This window comes from Anabrus simplex, chromosome 2 (genome assembly GCF_040414725.1).
Source record: "Anabrus simplex isolate iqAnaSimp1 chromosome 2, ASM4041472v1, whole genome shotgun sequence".
Lineage (NCBI taxonomy): Eukaryota > Metazoa > Arthropoda > Insecta > Orthoptera > Tettigoniidae > Anabrus > Anabrus simplex.
Window position 1 is genome coordinate 175,638,047 of NC_090266.1, and position 22,263 is coordinate 175,660,309.

The 22,263-nt window shown below is 37.3% G+C and overlaps 1 protein-coding gene and 1 long non-coding RNA gene across 2 annotated transcripts in view; one reads left to right on the plus strand and one right to left on the minus strand.

Moving 5' to 3' along the window:
* LOC136863977 (cytokine receptor) overlaps positions 1-22,263 on the minus strand; it is a 648,368-nt gene that overhangs the window by 110,755 nt on the left and 515,350 nt on the right. The window contains exon 20 of the mRNA XM_067140447.2: positions 8,435-8,525. Coding sequence (XP_066996548.1) covers positions 8,435-8,525 — 91 coding nt within the window. The remainder of the gene's footprint in view (positions 1-8,434; positions 8,526-22,263) is intronic.
* LOC136863979 (uncharacterized) lies at positions 8,451-19,095 on the plus strand. Its single transcript, XR_010859233.2, has 3 exons — positions 8,451-8,580; positions 16,843-16,906; positions 18,519-19,095. It is a non-coding gene; the product is annotated as an uncharacterized lncRNA (long non-coding RNA).

The following is a 22,263-nucleotide window of genomic DNA, read 5'->3' on the forward strand; positions in this document are numbered from 1 at the left end:
CACAATGAATATCCGAATAGCATAAAACCTCACAATGACTCAAGAGGAGAGTCAAGTGGGATATGAAAAGAACGCAGTATATTTGTAATTGGAAAGGTTGAATAACCCTTCAACTACTACTTCGAATTATATTTATGGTCACCTCCCAGAAAATACATCACAACAGTTACGTTGTTAAGTTAATTAGATAAATCTAATCTTCTCAAAGACCTTGTGGCAGTAATTTCACTTTAAAGACCAAAACATTTTCTTTATAAGTTTCAAGTCAGGTCTCCATAAACACGAACATAGAACACAATAAATCCTCACAAGGCACTTCCAGGAAACAACCTTTTGCCTCAGCCTTCTTCACAACCAGGAGTTCCAAGAAAAAATTCTCTTCTGCTTACTTAAGCTTTAACCTCCAGTGAGAGAGACAGCACATTCAACAGAGCCTGTCAGTTTGACAGTGACCACAGCACTCAGCAGTACCTTGGTAAGTCTCCTCCAGTCTGAATGTAGCCATGGACAGTAGGCTATATATTTTCACTAATTATGACTTTTCATTATATCATATATCGTAATACCTGATTTTAGTTTTAACATGTACCGTTTGGAGATGAGGCAAATGATTGTAGGTGAATTATTAGTACATTATTTAAGAACAAAAATATGAATGAACTTGGAACATTTGCCAAGTGCTTAGGAATTATTATTATATCATTCAATTTCGTTTCTATTAGCTAAGAAAAGCCCAGCTTTGTGGAAGAAAATAGTACATTCAATTATTTTTGGTGGATCTTGTACAATTTTTTTGTTTCTTTAGCTCTCATTATTTGAAAATAATAAATTGAGGGAAGGGTATTAGTGAGAAGGTACACTATTGATTTTGGGATTGAATGTTTTTAAACAAATCCGCAAATATATCATGTTTTCAAAAATGTGCCTGCTCTATTGATGGTCTGAGAAAATGACACTCTTCAACTTATTAGGAAAATTAAACCAGGAATACAGTAAGTGAAAGGAAATGATGATGATGATGATGATGATGATGATGATGATGATGATGATGATGATGATGATGATGATGATGATGATGATGATGATGATGATGATGATGATGATGATGATGATGATGATGATGATGATGATGATGATGATGATGATGATGATGATGATGATGATGATAATAATAATAATAATAATAATAATAATAATAATAATAATAATTGGAATGGTGACATACAAAATTTCAAGAACAGATATTACTACAGTTTATTAACGAGTTCATTATAGTAATTATGAATGCGTCTCTGACAATGCTGTCAGAGGAAAGGAATCCCTTGCAGCTGTCTGCCAACAGCTCATCAAAACAGATTGGAGAATGCTAGTTGTTTTATGTCGCACAGACACAGATAGGTCTTATGGCGACGATGGGACACGAAGTAGCTAGGAGTTGGAAGGAAGCGGCTGTGGCCTTACTTAAGGTACAGCCCCAGCATTTGCCTGGTGTGAAAATGGGAAACCACGGAAAACCATTTTCAGGGCTGCCGATAGTGGGATTCGAACCTACTATCTCCCGAATACTGGATACTGGCCGCACTTAAGCGACTGCAGCGATTGAGCTCGGTGATTGGAGAATGATGGTGGTGGGTGGTGATTAATGTTTTAAGATGAAGTACAACTAGTCAATCACCCTCTAAAAGAATGCTAAAATGCAAGTTTTAACTTAGACTGTTATACAGAGCCGAGCTGAGTGGTTCAGATGGTTGAGGCGCTGGCCTTCTGAACCCAACTTGGCAGGTTCAATCCTGGCTCAGTCCGATGGTATTTGAAGGTACTCAAATAAGTCAGCCTTGTGTCGGTAGATTTACTGGCACGCAAAAGAACTCCTGTGGGACTAAATTCCGACGCCTCGGTATCTCCAAAAACCCGTAACAGTAGTTAGTGAGACGTAAAAACCAATGACATTATTATTACTGTTATATAGATGACAACTTTTTTCTTTCATCTGCTCTACAATAAATATCGTTCCCTTTGCTCTACTGTAAAACAGTTTCATTTTAACACTTTTGATTTTCAATACATAACTTCACATATTGCCGATGCAGCCTCCATGCCACCCTATCCTGTGCTAACCTTTTCATTTCTACGTAACTGCTGCATCCTACGTCTGCTCTAATCTGCTTGTCATATTCATACCTTGGTCTACTCCTACCATTCTTACTGCCTAAACTCCCCTCAAAACCAACTGCAAAAGTCCTGGGCATCTTAAGATGTGTCCTATCTTTCTATCTCTTCTTCTGGTCAAATTTAGCCATATCAATCTCCTTGCACTAATTTGATTCAGTATCTCTTCATTCGTGATTCAATCTATCCATCTCACCTTGAGCATTTTTCTGTAACACCACGTTTCAAGAGCTTCTATTTTCTTTCTGTTTCACTTTCATACAATGCCACTCTCCAGACAAAAGACTTCACATGAAAATGAAAATCCACAGCCTGTTTCCAGTCATTCTACCGGGTCAGGAATGGAATGAATGAAGCCCCCATCTAGCGGCAAGGATAGGAATTGTGCCGGTTGCCGAAGCCAGTCGCACTCCTCTGGGGCAATGATTAATGAATGACAGATGCAATGAAATAATATTGGAGAATGTTGCTAGAATGAATTACAACAGGGAAAACCAGAGTACCTGGAGAAAAACCTGTCCCGCTTCCGTTTTATCCAGCACAAATCTCATATGGAGTGACTGGGATTGGAACCACGGAAACCAACGGTGAGTGGCCGGCTCGCTGCCGCCTGAGCCACGGAGACTCCAAAAGACTTCATATATCTTTCTAAATTAAATAAGCATTGTTCAGTAAAATGAAGAATATTTTGTTACAATACCTAGTGGTATACAAGAAGTTGCACAGTATTACATTTATGTCACATTCAGATTTTTGTAGTTCCTTACATTTCAGTCATGAAAAAAAAAAAAATGCTGAGTACTGAGTATTTTTATATCTGAAATTTACAATAGAACAGTATAGATGTCTGCAGTACAGATTTTGTCAATACTGAAAACCATACCCATTCAAACTTGATTATGGAAGGTGATTTTACTTCTAACTTCTGATCTATAAATAATAAGGTATGTTTACAATCCTGAGTCTATATTTTGTGTCTGATTAGTTGTAATTCTGCATGCATATCACAAGTTTTCTTTACTAGTTAAAATGTTTACACTTTAAATATTTATGTATCTAACATTTGTCTGCACAAGAAATAAAAGCCATAGTTTATCGACCATCTGTACGCTGAAGAGTTCATGATATTTAACACAAAAATGTATGTGACACATCATATCAAGAACAGATTTTGACTTAACTTTATGCTTGCCAATCTCAGCAACTTTATATCAAGTAGCTCATTCCCCTCCAGTGATACACACTTGTTTCCTTCTTGGCATACCATCCATGAGCCCACTGCTGGTCCAATTTGTTCAAGTCTGTTTAAGTCCTTCAGATCTTGTAGTCTAATAGGATGTCATAAATAACTTGCTTTAAATGATCGCAGACATGTCCAATAGAGTTATTTAGTTCTTCTTCCGGGTTGAAACATGTTGTTTCCTGTACAGTCCGTACAGTTTGCCGACGTTTCAAGTACACTGCAGTATCTTTGGCAAGGCGACAGAAATACCCCTACTCGATCCGAGGTAATCAGTCTCCCAGGCAACAATCACAATCACAATTAGTCACCTTGACAAAGAATACTGCAATGTATTTGAAATATCAAAACTGTATGGAATGTACAGAAAACAACAACATGGTTCAACCCGGAAGAACAACTAAATAACTCTACACACCGTGGAAGCTTCCTTTCTAAGAATCTCCAAAAGAGTTCCCATTTGGGAAAACACGGAACAAAAAGTAGCAAGCCTGTAATTTTACGTGTCTGTTTATTAAGAAAAGACTAGCCGAGGCCTAGCCATTACATTGTTTGAAACCTCATATTCTGCTGGTATAAACATGCACATTAAATAAAGCTTTGCATCACTTCTGTACATCCCATCAGTGCTCTTCGATGTTAAATGAATGCTGAAATAGTAGTCTCTTAAACTGGACATAAGTATAAACAAACCTTCTGATAAAAAAAAAAAAGTCGAAGTATGTGGAGCATACCATTTGATGTCATATAAAGCATTCTCACCCTGTTGTGAAGGTTGTATGACGTTAGGCTAAGGAAGAAGGCCAATATCAAAGTTATCATGTTCATAAGGTCACTTTAGGAAGAACGTTCAATGAGCGAAGTTACTTACTTTATTCCCGCTTTAATCTTCCCGCCCAGGTGGCATACTGCCTACCAATTGTTTAACCAGTTTTCCTTAAATGATTTCAAAGAACTTGGAAAATATATAAAACATTCCACTTTATAAATTATTCCAGTCCCTAATTCCTCTTCCTATAAATAAATATTTGCCCCAATTTGTCCCTCTGAATTCCAAATTTATCTTCATGTTACGATCTTTCCTGCCTTTGAAAGCTCCACTCATCTACTATTGTCATTCCACACCATCTTTCCACTGACACTTCATAAAATACCACTTAGTTGAGCAGCTCGTCGCCTTAGTCCCAAGCCTTCCCAGCCCAAAGTTTGCAACATTTTCGTTAACACTACCCTTATTTCAGAAATCACCCAGAACAAACCATTCTGTTTTCCTTTAGATCTCTTCCTGTTCTCATATCAAGTAATCCTGGTGGAGGTCCCATGCACTGGAACCATACTCTAATTGGGGTCTTACCAGCAACTTATACGCACTCCCCTTTACATCCTTACTAAAACCCGAAGATACCCGAAGAGATCTGTTAACCTTTATTTACAATCCCATTAATATTACCCCAACAACGATATTTCCTTATATTAACACCTAGGTACTTACAGTGAGGTACTGTCGCCCCATCAACACAGTGATTTTCCCATCCCGTTTGGCATCATATAATCTTACAACTTTGACAAGATCATTTTGCAGTCGTTCACAATCCTCTAATTTATTTACTACTCGACACAGTATAACATCATGTGCAAAAAGCCTCATCTGTGATTCCACACTTCTTTACCCATATCATTTATATACGGCCAATTCCAGGCGTCGCATGTTTACATTTGTACATTTCTTTTTAACATATATATGAAACTTACCATCTAAACAAATTCTGATTTATGCATAATAACATCTAGATGATACTTAACAACCTCCACAAATGTCACTGTAGTAAACCTGATGTATGCGATTTAATAACATTTTAAACATAGTGATCAGTGTTTACATGGTACGGACTTTTAACTTTACATACCTTTATGTTTTTTCTAAATTCTGCGAATCGTGATAACTTTCATTGGTAATGTCAAGATATTGTTTACAAGAAGGACAAAGGTACATTTTGAAAGGAAAGAAAAAACCAAATGTGGAAGTTGCGTAATGTCTGCGTAATATAGTTAAAGGCGATCATCCCGTGTTTAATTGACAGCGTCGCGGGATTACACACGCGAATCAGTGCTATGGCGACATGGCATGAGGGGCTAATAAATCTTAATTCCGCATCAAATACGATCACTGAATGATAAAATGTATATTTAATATCGCAGTAAGTAATAATAAAGAAGGGGCGTGATGGCGCAGCGGTCAAGCTGTGTGGAACTATCAAGACTGACTGGGTTCGAGTCCCGATTAATGCATGTGTGATTTTCGAGGCGAGTGTCACGTCCGGTGGTTCAGATTTCGCGTAAAAAATGAGGTCCCGTGGCTTATGATACCGAGATTATTGGTCACATAAAACTACAAGTTTCATTCCTCCTCCTCCTAATAATAATAATAATAATAATAATAATAATAATAATAATAATAATGATGATGATGATGATGTACATAACTACAGATACTGGTACTGACATGTGGCCTATTTAATAAAGTAAAGTGTTTTCATGAATTATCACACATTAACACTAATAACAGTGAATGTAAAATGAACTACAATGTTTAAAAATAACTGAACATTCAATGCTTATAAGTAGTCCACTGTTTGAATGAAAGCTTGGTCAGAAAAACAATTTTTGTTCATTCTGCTTCTGGTATAGACTCATCAAATTACCACTTCCCACGAGTAAAACGAGTCACCGGTAATTGTCTTTCTATTTCACTTAAATTTAAAAAGCACATTTCTTTCGTCGGTGGTTCACAAAACAGTTCAGCTTCATTGCTGCACTTGTGAAAATTGGTTACAAAATAAATATCACCATGACTTTCAGTAATGGTACAAAGATAATATTTTAAATGTTTCTTTCCGCTGTATTTTCCAAGAACGAAGTCACCCACTTCAAAAGCCATATCACGAGGTGGATTTTTGTCATCTGCTTTGATCTTGTGGCCTGGATGTAGAAATGTGTGGTAGTAGTTTCAAAATCTTGCCTGAACTATATATTTTGTGAATGGCTCCACATAATGAATATCATGTGTTCCTGGTAGTGCACAGAAATGTACTTTGGTCGAAGTCCACAAAAAGAAGACGCAATACATGCGTGATGCGGGTATTCTTGTTTTAAAATGTTGTATGCATTTTGCATTGTGACGCACATGAATCGTTTCTGTTTTTTAATTTTGTCCAGAACTGTCCTTTATGGAGATAAAAGCTCTTGCTCGAGGAAATGGCCAACTGATATCATCCAGATTGAGAAATTTAAGAAGTTCTTGATTTGGAAGTGAAAACTTACTGCGCCTGCCAGAGGTAGATGAACTTAAACCAAATTTTACACTCAGCGCAGAAACAACTTCCTGTTTCTTCCGTGGACTCGCTGGTAAAGCCTGCCCCGAACGCTTCACAGCTTTCCCCAATGTTTGTTTGCATTTATAACCAGACGTTGGTGTACTCTGCTCTGCAATCGATGTTGATGGTTGTGTTGTTGGACTTGTAAAACAGGCAGTAACTGTTGATAAGCCCTGAAGTTTTTTCTGAGCTCTGTGTTTCTTCACAGATTCTCCTACCTGTTGGTAGCGTATACGTAAGTGGGCAGGTGTTATCTTTCTTCTTGAAATACCGTTTACATTTCTTGTGAGTAAGCGGCATTATTAAATATCACCTCAGTGTGAACACTGATTGTTATTCTAAAATACATCCTTTACAAGTGAGTGTGATCCAGAAACTGAATCCTGTGGGCAGCATGTTGTGGCAGCGGGGAACTTCCCGGTCCCCTGCTTGCAAGAACGCTGTAAACATGCGACGTATTTTACTATCAGCTTTGTATGAATCTATTTGAAATTTTAAACAAATGATATAGCAAACTGAAAGGGTGTACAGTATTGGCTTTGCATACTAAGTTTTATTCAAATTGAGCCACGCTTTTCGTCTACAGAACTTTTATACACTTTTTGTTGCGTTTACACGGCCTGCAGCAATAAATTCTTCACTTTATTACACCTTATATAAACTGTTAATAACGTAAATAAGTACTTTACTGCAAAGAGAGAGAGCATTAGAATTAACATTTACTGTAATTATTTTCATAACTCTTCATCATAATAAACAGGAATTCCTAAAACTATTGAGAAATATCAAATGAATTCAGCCTCTACATAAAGTTCAATTAAGCACACAATTAAAAACTGAAAGACATCAATAAATTGATACATATCATAAAATTAATAAAATATTATGTTTTATCTATCATAAAAACAAATTGTTATTTTAAACTTTACTTTTTCCTTTTGGGTGGACTATTCTCTGGAATCAGCCATACATAAGAAAACAAAGGTCCAACAATACTTCCTAGTGGGACTTCACCTACTCTAATTTTCTGAATTCTATTTTCTAAAAATTTTGCCACCCATTTAATCACTCTTCTATCTAGTCCAATAGCCCTCATTTTCATCAGTAGTCTCCCATGATCTACTGTATCTAATGCTATCATGATCACAGCCATGGGACTTCCAGTTTTACGTGGGATCTGAACTACAGAGACTTGACTTTCCATTTCAAAAATCACACAAGCATGGCCAGGCTTCGAACCACGGCTGCCTTGGTGAGAAGCTGTGACAATGCCACTCGGCTACATGCCCAGAGATTGGATATACACATGTCTTCTGGCTACCCAAGAAATCATTGTTTAGCACTTCATTCTGGATGAAACTTTGCTATTTGTTTTACATCGCACCGACACTGGGATAGGGAAGGCTTAGGAATGGGAACGAAGCGGCCATGGCCTTAATTAAGGTACAGCCCCAGCATTTGCCTGGTGTGAAAATGGGAAATCACAGAAAACCATCTTCAGGGCTGCCGACAGTGGGGTTCGAACCCACTATCTCCCGGATGCAAGCTCACAGCTGCGCGCTCCTAACTGCATGGCCAACTCGCCCGGTACTTCATTCTGTATCTCTTTAAATTATAATAAAAGTAATGTAGTTAAATTGTTATCTTTTACCTCTTTCCAGCATATGCAAACACAAGGCAGAGGGCAGAGATGATAATGAATCCAAACACCCAAATAGCAGCCATCACTGATGGAGAAGGACCTGAAGAAAAGAAGAAACAGAGCCATTAACTTTGCACTACAATGATTCACTTACAGTAAGTAAATTAATCACATCAATTTCTTATTCACTGTATTGTGATTTAGGAACTACCTCTGTGATCAATACAAGTCGACAAACATCCACAGCGGAAATATAAAAAGGAATACAAATACGCTGTTGTGCCTGCAAAAACCACTATGTGAAATATTTCAGCATAGAATATTGGCTGGTAAGATTCTGTCATTTAAGGTCAATACTGCAAAAGTTATGTAAAATAATTCTTATTCTTAATGATACACATACGTATTGTGGGTCCCCGACAACATTGTCACATAGTGATTTTCCCAGGCACAACGACAATATACAGCTCGAGATACATTAATTAGATAAAGAGGTTGTTATGTATGGGCATGGGTTGTGTACCCTCATGCACACATTCAGCTTCATATCCTGAATGTCCTAGCATGTTTAACTTAAACATAGTCTATAACAAAATTAAATTATATACAAAATGTTAAATAATCTTTCTTATCTACAAAGCAATATTACTTGAAATAATGGTACATTTTAAAAATGAAGCCAAACATTCCAGTGTCAACTCAGCTAGTGAAACTAAGTTCTCCAGTTTGTCAAACACTAAATATAACAACTTCAACCCTATAACATACCCGTAAAAAGAACACAATATTAAATAAAGAATTAAAACACAATTTTTTAAAAATATTTTCTTTATGTCACACCGACACCGATGATGCAATAGGAAAGGGCTAGGAGTGGGAAGAAAGTGACCGTGACCGTGACCTTAATTAAGGTACAGCTCTGGAATTTTGCCTGGTGAAAAATGGGAAACCACGAAAAACCACCTTCAGGGCTGCCAACACTGGGGTTTAAACCCACTATCTCCCGAATGCAAGCTGATAGCTACGTGACCCAAGCCCTGCAGCCACTTCCTTGGTATTTTTTTAAATACGAGGGCGAATCGAATATAAACAGGATTTAAAAAAAATCATATATTGAAAAACAAAAGGCAATTACAATTTATTTTTCCACATAGTTTCCCACTTTAGGAATACATTTTTCCCAGTGAGATGGAATGTTTTTTATCACAGCATCATTGAATTAAACTGGTTGTGTGGGAAGACAATTGAAAACAAATTTCCCCGTGCCATCGTCATCTTCAAATAGTTGCCCTCCTAGAGTTTCTTTAAGTGGCCCAAACAAATGGAAATCGCAGGGTGATAGGTCTGGGCTGTAACGAGGATGATCAAAATTGTGTCCAGTGCATTTCCTGTAGTTTGGAGACCGTTCTGCAGTATGGGGCCTGGCATTGTCGTGGAGGAGGATCACCTGTCAAATCATTTGGTCTCGTCTTTTAGGTGATATGCATCCCTCACCTTGTTCAACAGTTCACAGTAGTAAGCAGCATTGATTGTGCTTCGCTCATGCAAAAAAATCAATGAGCAAAATGCCTCGCCGGTCAAAACAAAATGGTTGAAAGTACCTTGCCAGCTGAGAGCCGAATCTTGGCTTTCACTGGGGCTGCCTCTCGTTTCCTCCACCACCACTCCTTACTGGCTTGTTTGGATTCAGGATTGTAGTGGTGGACCCACGTTTCATCTCAGGTAACGATTCAACCTTCTTTTGCAAACCTTGCTGTAAGCCTCTGACAGACCTTCAAATGTCTCAACTTCTGATTTTTCGTCAAAAGGTGAAGGACCCATCTGGAACACACTTTACGGTATTGCAGGTCATATGTGATGATCACTTGACAGTTCCCATAACTTATTCCGACTTGTTTTGCAATTCCTGATACTCTCGCTCATTGATCGTCTTCAAGAATGTCTCGAACTGTACGAATGATTTTGTCTGTAATGCCGGTCTGAGGACGGTGATCGTGTTGCTGATTTTCCACACATTCTCGTCTTTCCTCGAACTCTTTATGTCAGGCAAATGCACGCATCCTTGACAATGTTTGATCACCAAACTGCGCAGTTAATCTCTGGAAAATTTCTGTGGCCTGAACTCTTTCATGAGCAAGAAATTTTGTAATTATGCGTTGCACAGTGGAGGGATGCACCTGTTGTTCCGACACTGTGAGCATCACTGACAAAGCAGTTGAAAGTACGTAAGCGTGGATCCGGTCCTACCAACTGATGATGTTCAGGAACAAAATTCTTGTTTATATCTGACTGACCTATGTAATGTGCTTTTCTTAATAGTTATGTTATAGGGTTGTAGTATTATATCTAGTGCTCAACAGACTGGAGCACTACTACTTATTAATAATAATAATAATAATAATAATAATAATAATAATAATAATAATAATAACAACACTTATTGCCTATCATAAGAAAATATTTTATCACCTACTATTAATGTGGTTCTTTTCTCTTACGGTGGTGGCTGAACCTCGAGGTGGTTCTTAGCTAAAGTCAGTTTTTTGTTTTTTTGTTTTGTTGATATCAGTGCAGGGAAGTACTGCTCATACAAGTAAGTTAATGGGAACAGCAGAAAATGTGAAATGAGAGGAGGACTAAGATCTTTGAACTCTTAGTAGATCAACAGTATAAAGATAAAATGTTGATTGTCTGTTAGTATTCAGTGAATCAAGTTGACCAGGTGTGTTTTGCAGATTCTGAAGTCAAAGGCATTTCTAGATTTTAAATGTGCAAGTTGCATATTCTCCTTTAATCTCCAGCAACATCCCATTTTTGACCATACTCTTCACTATAATCTGGTATCACGACATTCACTGCTTTTTTTACTATAGATCTAGACAACCACAATCTTGTCAACTGAACGACTCATGTATTTGAGTGACAACATATGCTTCATCAAAGAGTTCATTGTTATTTGTTCTGTAACAAGACATATTAGTAATTCCATTTTTGCAATATGGACAGTCTCCCCTCACTTCTTTTTGCTGACCAACATTCTGATCTATATGATGCCGCAGGTCTAGAGACAGCAACTATACCATGGATTCTGAGAGGCAGGGAGAATTTTTTTGTCACATTACTCCAGTGACCTGGAGTCATTTCATCTAAGCAGCAATCACCTGTGTTTTAATTTCCATAAATATGTCACAATCAACATTAACAAAATCTCTGGAACCAAATATGGTTACCTTGTTCAATTTAACTCTGTAACCTTCAGCAAATGTTTAGTCTGATCACCACACCCAAGATATTAAATTCATTTGATGTTGTCGTACTCCCTACTTCCCAACATTTACTTCCCAGTGCTAAAAAAAACTTATTTCTGCCCATTGGAATTATTGCTGGTTTTCGATGTTTGAGTCATCAGTCCATAGACTGGTTTAATGCAGCTCTCCATGCCACTTTATCCTGTGCTAACTGTTTCATTTCTACGTAACTGCTGCATCCTACATCTGCTCTAATCTGCTTGTCATATTCATACCTTGGTCTGCCCCTACCGTTCTTACCGCCTACACTTCCTTCAAAAACCAACTGCAAAAGTTCTGGGCGTCTTAAGATGTGTCCTATCATTCTATCTCTTCTTCTCATCAAATTTAGCCAAATCGATCTCCTCTCACCAATTTGATTCCGTATCTCTTCATTCGTGATTCAATCTATCCACCTCACCTTCAGCATTCTTCTGTAACACCACATTTCAAAAAATTCTATTCTCTTTCTTTCCGAGCCAGTTATCGTCCATGTTTCACTTCCATACAATGTCACACTCCAGATGAAAGTCTTCAAAAACATCTTTCTACCAAAACATTTAGGTGCTAGTGTATTAAGGTCCTTGGTCACTATGTTCACGTTTAGAGTAAAGAGAAGTGGAAGAGAAGTGGAAGAGAGATTTCTCGTGAATACCAAATACATCCTACAAAATTAGTAGCACAGGTTGGACTACCGAGCGGTGATGACTGTACGAAACATGAAGTCATGTAAAGATGATATAAAATTGTTAGTGTTAAAGAAAGGAATAGAATTAAGAAATAGGATAGATAAATATTTAGATATTGATAAATAGGAATTGAATCGTGGCTGAGAAGTGATATTATGGATGCAGAAAGTTTCTCACAGAACTGGAGTGTTTATCGTAGAGACAGGTCAGGAATGATAGGAGGGGGAGTATTCATACTGGTGAAAGAAGAATTTGTAAGCTACAAAAGAAGTTGAGGATGAGAAACATGAAATTTTAGGTGTAAGACTTATCTCTAAAGATAATAGCAACTTGATGTTTTTGGGGTGTACAGATCTGGCAAGGCTGGAGCTGACGTGGAATTATTTTACAATTTTTTGCTTTACATTGCACCGACACATATGGGTCTTATGGTGACGATGGAACAGGATAGGGCTAGGAATGGGAAGGAAGTGGCCATGGCCTTCATTCAGGTACAGCCCCAGCATTTGCTTGGTGTGAAAATGGGGAAACACTGGAAAACCATTTACAGAGCTGCCAACAGTGGGATTTGAACCAACTATCTCCTGAAGACAAGTGGATAGCTTCGTGGCCCAAACCTTGTGGCCACTTGTTCAGTGTGCAATTATTTGACAGAAAGGATGATCAACAAATGGTGAATAAGTTAATATGGGAAACAGCTGAATCAGAAAGTGATGGAACCAACTTAAGGGAAAAATATACTAGATGTGGTGCTGATAAAACCAGATGAGCTCTATGAAGAAACAGAAGTGATATGTGGTACAGGTGATCATGAAGCTGTCTTTGTCATAGTTAAAAATAAAGGTGATAGAAGGGAATGCCACAAAAGTAGGACTATTAGGCAATACCATACGGTTGATAAGAGAGGCAATTATGATCATAATCATGATCAACAGAAAATGGTAAATAAGAATGTTAACAGCCTATATGATGGGATTAACCCCTTGACGCTGACCTCCATACATCGTATAGACCTCCTTTTCTTCACATGCTGCCAATCTCAATGCATTGTATAGACCCCTGTAGGTCTAACTTCATTTTGTTCTAGCTTGTAAAGTTTTAAAGTTGTCGAGATGGAAATGGTATATCTTTGAAGGTGCTTGTATGAATCAGCCCAAACAAGTGTTTCTTTTTTCTTTCTAGAGAGTTTGAAATAGTATGACCTCTTTCCACATGAGAGCATATATAGATTTAAATTTCTGCTGCATTCTAGCAGATGTCTGTAACACTACACGATGTTTCCTTATGTAGATTGATAATATACATCACCATCGTTTGAATAACATGCATGTTGACATGATCTGGTGAGGGTACCTATACTTCTTCCAACGCATTGAAACCTCTTTCGGCTCATAAATACTCGGCTTGCAGCCACCTTGAAATGAGACTTTTTTGTGGCAGTTTGAATGGAAGAGAAGTAATTAAGTTTTAATAAGTCAGATAATAATAGTACTGCATCAGACTGAACTGAGCAAACCAAGAGTGGACACATAACACACAGAATGAGAGTGCATTCTGCGCATGACATAGTAACGGATGAAGAAACATGCCTCTTTCTCATGAACTCATCATCTGATTAACCTGGGATTTGTGCTAAATGAACTATTGTTCCCGGTTCTTCTGATCAAAGTTCCCAAAGCAATGATTACACTAGTTTTGATTGCATTATGAAACAACCACAAAAGGTTAGAAAAGCAGCTGGGATAGATAAGATTTCTGGGGAAATATTAAAAGCTATGGGTTGGGATATAATGCCCCATACATGAAATATTATTTGATTACTGTTTGCATGAAGGAGTGATATCAAATGAATGGTGAGTTGCAATAGTAGCCCCAGTGTATGAGGGAATGGGTGACAAACATAAAGCGGATCATTACAGGCCAGTCAGCTTGATATGTATTGTTTGTAAGCTCTGGGAAAGCATTCTTTATGATTATATTAGACAAGTTTGCAAAATTAATAGCTGGTTTTGAGAGAAGGCAGTTTGAGTTTAGAGAAGGTTATTCCAATGTAGTATTCCAGCAAGATATAGCAGATTTCTTTGATTCAGCAGGTCAAATGGACTGTATCACTAATGACCTATCCAAGGCTTTTGACAAGCTAGATCATGGGAGATTACTGATGAAAATGAGGGCTAATAGACGAGACAAAAGTGTGGTTGAATGGGTGACTAAATGTCTAGAAAACAGAACTCAGAGAATTAGAGTAGCTGAAGTGTGATCTGATCCTGTAATGATCAAGAGGGGGAGGAGGGGTCCAGCAGTGCAGTATTATTGGACTGTTATGTTTCCTTATACATAAAAATGATAAAAGTAATGAACTGGAATCAGAGATAAAGCTATTTGCAGATGATGTTATACTGTATAGAACAGTACACGAGTTGCAAGATTGTGAACAACTGCAGGGGGACCTAGACAATGTTGTGAGATGGACAGTGGTTAATGGTATGATGGTAAATGGTAAAAGTCATGTTGTAAGTTTCACCAAGAGGAAAAGTCCTCTCAGTTTTAATGCGGTGATAGTACTGCATGGGGAACACTGTAAGTAGCTAGGTGTTTCATAAGGAATGATCTTCATTGGGGTAATCATATTAATGAGGTTGTTAAGAAAGATTACAGATCTCTTCATATGGTTATGAGAGTCTTTAGAGGTTGTATTAAAGATGTAAAGGAGAGGCATATAAGTCTCTGGTAAGACTGCAATTAGAGTATGGTTCCAGTGTATGGGACCCCACACTAGAAGTATTTGATACGATAACTGGAAGAGATTCAAAGGAAAGCACCACAATTTGTTCTGGGTATTTCCGACAAAGGAGTAATGTTACAAAAATGTTGCATAATTTGGGCTGGGAAGACTTGGGAGTGAGGTGACAAAATGGCTGACTAACTGGTTGTTGATTCCCATAGGGAACCTGAAATATTTGTTCCGAATGAATAAAGTTATAATACCAATATCATCTGATGGCCAGGCAGGTATCAATTTTTGAAAATGAGACAAAGTCTGTCATAATGCACTGACATTGCCGGTGGCTCCAAGTAGCCCACGCAGTGGCCTCCACGGTATGCACTAGCCATGTGTCTTGGTAGGTCAGTAAATCAATATTGATCCGCATTTAAGGCAGTCGCCCAGGTGGCAATTCCCTTTCTGTTGTTTTCCTAGCCTTTTCTTAAATGATTTCAAAGAAAATGGAAATTTATTGAACATCTGCCATGGTAAGTTATTCCAATCCTTAACTCCCCTTCCTATAAATGAATATTTGCCCTAATTTGTCCTCTTGAATTCCAACTTCATCTTCATATTGTGATCTTTCCTACTTTTTAAGACGCCAGTCAAACTTATTTGTCTACTAATGTTATTCCATGCCATCTCTCCATTGACAGCTTGAAAGTTCTTTGAAAACGTTTAAGAAAAAGCTAGGTAAACAACTGGTAGGGAATTTGCCACCTGGGTGACAGCTCTAAATGCAGATCATTGATGAACGATAATGATGATGATTGACAAATAAACAGGATCATCAGGTAGCCATTAAAATTCTTTCTATAGGTCCAGGAATACACAATGAAAGGCCTTTTATTATTGATGTTTCTTCATAAATTACTTGGCAGTGTATGTATGTATGTATGTATGTATGTATGTATGTATGTATGCATGCATGCATGTATGTATGTATGCATGTATGTATGTATGCATGCATGTATGTATGTATGTATAGACTGAAGTGTTTTGATAGTTCTACATGAATCTACATAAGTCTGAAGTTATTATTACATCTCTTAAGACCTCCCTTTAATTTGTTTATGAAAATCTTCACTGTATGACACAATAAATGAAATGGCCTACAATTTGAATGCTTACATGAGCCACCTTTCACTTTTCATACTGAGATAGTCAAACTAGACAAATGTTTTACTTTCGTCCACTATCTTGTATATCAATCCTAAGTTGTGTACCACAAATAAGAATCTATTTTAGGCCTGTTGCTTTGTAAATTCCTTTCATCTCATGGACAGAAGATAAGACTTCATCAGTGATGAGGCAGAAAATAGCATTTGCTATAGAAAATGATAGGTGTACAAAATCTTCAGAACTGTTCCTTTCAAAATCGTACTTCCAGGAAAGTCTACGAGTTTTTGATGTTATAATGGCACGTTATTCCAAATGTAATACAATAAATAATTATGTATTTTAATTATACACGAGTATTCAATTATGTAACGAATACAGTACAGTTAATTTCTTTGTGATGTTAGATGACGGAACTTGTTTCCTCTAAGTTTCATTTAGGAATTTCACTTCTAAGAAACATCAAAGTCCTTCACATTGTAAAGCATGACTATTCGAAGGATATATGATCTCGAATGTATTCCATAGGATGATTTTTAAGATATTTTCCTGTTGTAGATGTTGCAGGCTTACTTAGGAGTAATTTTCCACTCTATGGAACATAATGGATAAACTTTTTCAGGTATGTGTAATCAGACAGATAATATGATTAATGAAGTTATAATCTTATTCACACATGGTTTCACATGTTTCACTCTCCATCAGGACATATTGTTGTTATGATAGTATAACATGCTATAGCTTGACCCTGGAACATAGGGAATGAATATGGGGCTGCCTTATAAAGGATTATTTATTTTTTCTCATTTTGTTCCATATATGGCTGAATGTTCTGTTTGTCAGAGAACAAATTCTCTCTTTTAAAATCTCACATTTTAGACCATAGTACCATTGCTAAAAAATTTGTGGTTCTGATCAAAGAGTACAAAATATTCAGGAGATGGTGGTGAAAAACTAAATGTAACTCTCCATATTAAAACAATACCAGAGAAGTGGGTATATATTACAAGTTAACTTGGTCGAATATTTTAGTACGGTAATATATAAGTTTTTGTGAGGTATATTTCCATCTCGTTCATATACATAAAGAATACTTGCAGGAATGGCAATAAAATGGAGGAATGAAAGGAAAAAGAGTTCTATAGATTTAATAAAAAGAATAGTTTGTGTACTTCAACTATAATGAGAATTTTAAGGAATTTGACAAAAAAAGGTTTTGTAGAATAAGGAACTGGTCAACATGACATGTCCAATTGACAAATACTTTTGAAATGCTAGTTTATACTAATTAACTATTTAATAGTTTGTAATAAACACTTTACACTAGTATATTATTATTTATTAGTTGATACGTTATTTCTCTCTTCCCTCATTCATTAAATAGCTGTGGTGTTTCATTTCCGCGCTATAATATAAAGAAATCAAAGTGTTCCGTATTTGCCATCTGGAAATCTGGCAACCCTAAATGCAAAGCACAAACCATGTGCAGTATAAGGAAAATAAAATAGAATCAAAAAGTTCATCAGATATGATAGTTATCAGTACTACACTATATTAATACAGAATGTTACCTGTAGTTCTTGTAATGTAATTTGTTTAACAACAGTTTTAACTATTAAAAGTCTTAGCAGGTGCTGGAGTGTTGAAATTTCATCCCATGGAAGTTCTTTGTTGTGCTGGAAGCTAACAATAATGTAACTGTTGCATTTAAACACCCTCAAATGCCACCTATCTCAGCCAGAAGTGAACCTGGTATCTTAAGAACAGAAGGGCAATGACCAGTCAACTCAACCATTGAAGATGGCGGTTATAAGTAAAGATCACCGTTGTACTGTAATTGTGAGAGTTACTTAAGTATTTACAGTTGCTTGTTCTGCATTACTACTACTGCTACTACTACTACTACTTTCTTCAGCTTGTCCCACTTATTTCTGGGGTTGCTGGAGCCACCAGGGTCATTTTTTAGTTTTGGCTGGGGATTTAATACTGGATGCCCTTCCAGATGCCACGTAATTCTAGAGATGAAAATCTCGACAAAGGATCGACCGGGATTCAAACCCCAGATTTCCGGGTAGGAAGCCAACAACTAAGCCACCGAGCTAATCACACATCGCTTACTCATGACTATTGAAAGGAAAACTGGAATATTAAATGATTGAATGACTCTCTTTCTAGTTTAATGAATATTGAATATATCATGCTCCTGTTTTAATAACATTTTATTTTATTTTCAGGGTACTATATGTTGTGACCACAAAATCTACAGAAGGTTGGATGCATTCTTCAATCCACCAAGAATTCCAGAGGACAAGACAGAACGATAAAATGAGATCATCAAAGTGTTTGCACGTATAAAATATCAATTTTATCATTTATTATTTCATTCCCTTCTGCCCCTTTTGTCACTGGATCACTGATTCAAAATATTAAGCAGGGTTTATATATACAATAATAAAATAATTTTTTCCTTAGAGCTGGTTCAAGCTTAGGAAACCAAAAATTTTAATTTACATAACAGAAGACTACATTCACTCTGGATTGTTTCATTTATGTGTGTGTTTAACATTTCCTCATTACTGCTATCCACTCTTCTTCACAATCCCCTTTCTGTCATCCACCCCTCCTAGAGCACAAGACAGCTGTTTGCGGTAATTCTTGTCCAAAGGTGGGAAACAGCGATATTGGTTTTGTGATTGTCACGATCAATAATGTTTAACATTTATTGCGTTGGAACTTCTGAAATGGGCTAATTAACTTATGATACATTTCCATATTGTTGTAACGTCAGAAATTTAATTTATACAAGGTTTGAAACAGACTAACATTAAATTTTGTCTAAAATTCACAATGTTTCGCTTTTTATCTCGTAAGTGTATAAAAAACACTGAAAGAGGAATATATATCTATTTATATGCCCAGACAGCCCAAGTTAGAATTCCAGTGAATCCTTGGATGAAATTTTCACCTGAAAAATAACATAGCATCAGTAAAGGCATGTGAGAGGGGGTTGTACTGGAGGCGTCCAAGACCCTGGATGGTCAGGCAGCAGAACTGCAGCATATGTGTTGGAGATTTCTCTGATGGTCACAACTATGGTCAAGCAAATATTCCTATACTATTCTAGATGGTCAGACAATACATGTATCCATCAAGATCAACACATTGTAAGGGAAGACATGACAGACTACATGGCATCCACAACCAAAGTGCTGTGAGTGTATTACCTGTATCAAATAACATTCTGTAGTATTTAGTGACAAGAATAGATTCTCGATGGTTGTCCATGTCTGTCGCACAGATCTGGCGAACAAAACTGTTCAGAATATGTTTGTAAATGATACAGACACACCAGCTCAACCCATGGACACATGATAGAAGACTTGATTCACTTTGACTTATTTCCTACTGCATCTCGTGAAGCATGAGGCAGCCAGTGAAAACCTTCAATCTGGTTCTACTGGCATTCAGCCACTTCACTCTCATCCATGTTTCCTCATCTTCCATGGCTTCAACAATTCTCTTGCGTATAATTTCTGAGAGACAGGTCTCTGTGCTCTTTCTGTCCAACACTTATCATACAACAGCTCAGCACCATGTGGTCGTGTGATCATGCAAGGCCAATCTCTCTGATTTTGACAGCTTGCCATTTAAAATGTCATTCATTGTAAGTCCCACTAACTATTTTTATGGTTTTTGGTGATGCTGAGGTACTGAAAATTCTGCCCCATAGGAGTATTTTACATGTCGGTAAATCTACTGACACAAAGTTGGTGAATTGACTTGATGATATGACCAGTGTTTGGTAGGTCCAGAACATTATTCAACCTATTCTGCAGCCAGGAGAACAATGTACTGCTCCATAGGACAATGCTTGCCCACATTCTGCATGTGCTACTCAACATTTTCTTTAAGATATTTGATAATTTCTCAGACTAGCATGATTATAGGATCTCCTCCCAACTGAATATGCATAAACCAGCATTCATCAACTCTCAAGGTGTTCTATTTATCCCCTCTTAATGTCCTGCAACAGACAGTTTAAAAAATGTAAAAGACGTGAGAACCAATGTTCTACAGATGATGTTTACCACCTGAATGACCACCTGCATGCAAGATTAAAGGGATATGTTGATGCTCCACGGAGGTACACAACATACTCACATGGTATCTATGTACTGTTGGTACATCTTCTCAGGATTGTAGATGGTTTAATAAAAAATCACAAATAGGTCATACATTCAGAGAGTGATGTATACTTTTACTCATATACAGATTGTATTCGCGAAGAAAATAACATTTTTGTCTGTTCCTTGGTGATCTGCAGTAAGACACCAGTACCAGCACCAATGATTACAGGTACCAAATCCAAATCTGGCACTGCTGTATAACTGTCAAGGTGTCCCACTCCCATGTAAAAAAATATAACAAACTCTAGACGTTTCGATTTCTGTTAGATCCCAAAACAGTAAATGGACAGGTGCAACTTAATTAACCAGTTAACAACACTGCATCATTTAACACCAGGTCTTGTGTAAGTACAGATATGATATCAATAATAACTATAGCAAATATTTACATAATATGGCTCAGACCATCCTATAAATAATTTTAACCTGAATATATATATAAATAGGATGGAAGGTAACTGATGCACCGCATTAACATAAGTAATAAATCTTGGGGAGAGGATCACAATGTTGCAAGTTTCAGGTCTGTAACTTGCACTAATCTTGAGGTAAGTTGAATTTAGGAATTGCAAGAAACACAATGCAGCGGCTGCCGGTAGATACTGATTAGGCTGCATGGTCATGTGCGCAAGTGTTTAAACCAGTTGTGACTTGCTGTTGTATCTTCAAGGTCGAGCATCTGGTGTCAACAAAAACAATAATAACATGCATATCCTCATTCCAGAGGAACGACTAGCACTAGTGTATTGATAGAGTTTTGTGATAGAACAGGAAGTAACTTTACACTTTAAACTTAACAAATATAATGAATGTTTGATAACTATTCAACAATATGAAATTAGTGTAACTTGGTCTATTGCAATTATGATGATTCCTGCCCCTTATTTGTACCCTGAAGGTGGAAATGGAAAACCACAGATCATTATCCTAAAGATGGCTGGTGGCAGAATTTAAACCACTTGCCATGTGATTGCTGCAAACTCACTGGAATAGTGTGCCGCTGACAACTGTGCTTAGGTTGGCCAGCCCGGTAGTAAATAATACCATACTGAGAATACAACTGTCTGGCTGCTTAGCTGAATGGGTAGCATACTAGCCTTCCGTCCTTAAGGCTCCTGGTCCGAGTCCCGTCCGGGCCAGGGATTATTACATTAACAAATGTCCACCACTGCCGGTAATACGTTCTCAGCACCTTTGGAAGAAAACTCTCTTGAACCCGCCTCAGGTCCTTGTGGTTTTGATTAATGTCATGAGAGGCTTCCAAGACATATTCCCGGAGCTCTTGCAGGGTTTCCACTTCTCTGCAGTATACTATAGGTTTCCTGTACCTCCCGAAAGAACTTGTTAATTAACAAGGAAGTATGGATAGGTGGCCTCTGGGTAGCGGTACCCTGTGTTGGTAATATGCGAGGTTGGTACATCATTTTGGAACAACGTGTGCCATTGGGTATGGAGTGGAACATCCTTTAGTGGTAGTGGTGGAGTGACTTCCAAAACTTTAGATTGGATATATCAGTCAGTCTATGAGCTAATACAACAAAGGTTCTACAATAATGCCTCCCAACATCCCTGTACAAGCATTAATGGAAAAAATGAACCAGTTGGTGGGATCGTCTCAAAGCATGGGGATTGTTCTCCGACTGCAAATGTGTGATGTTAAAGTTAAAGATGCCACTCCTTGTAAAGAAGGCCTCGTTAATTTTAATTTAATTGATTAATTCAATTCATTTCAATTTAATTAGATTGTTTTGTTATTATATGATTCTTTTTCAGGTATTTTATAAATTTTATT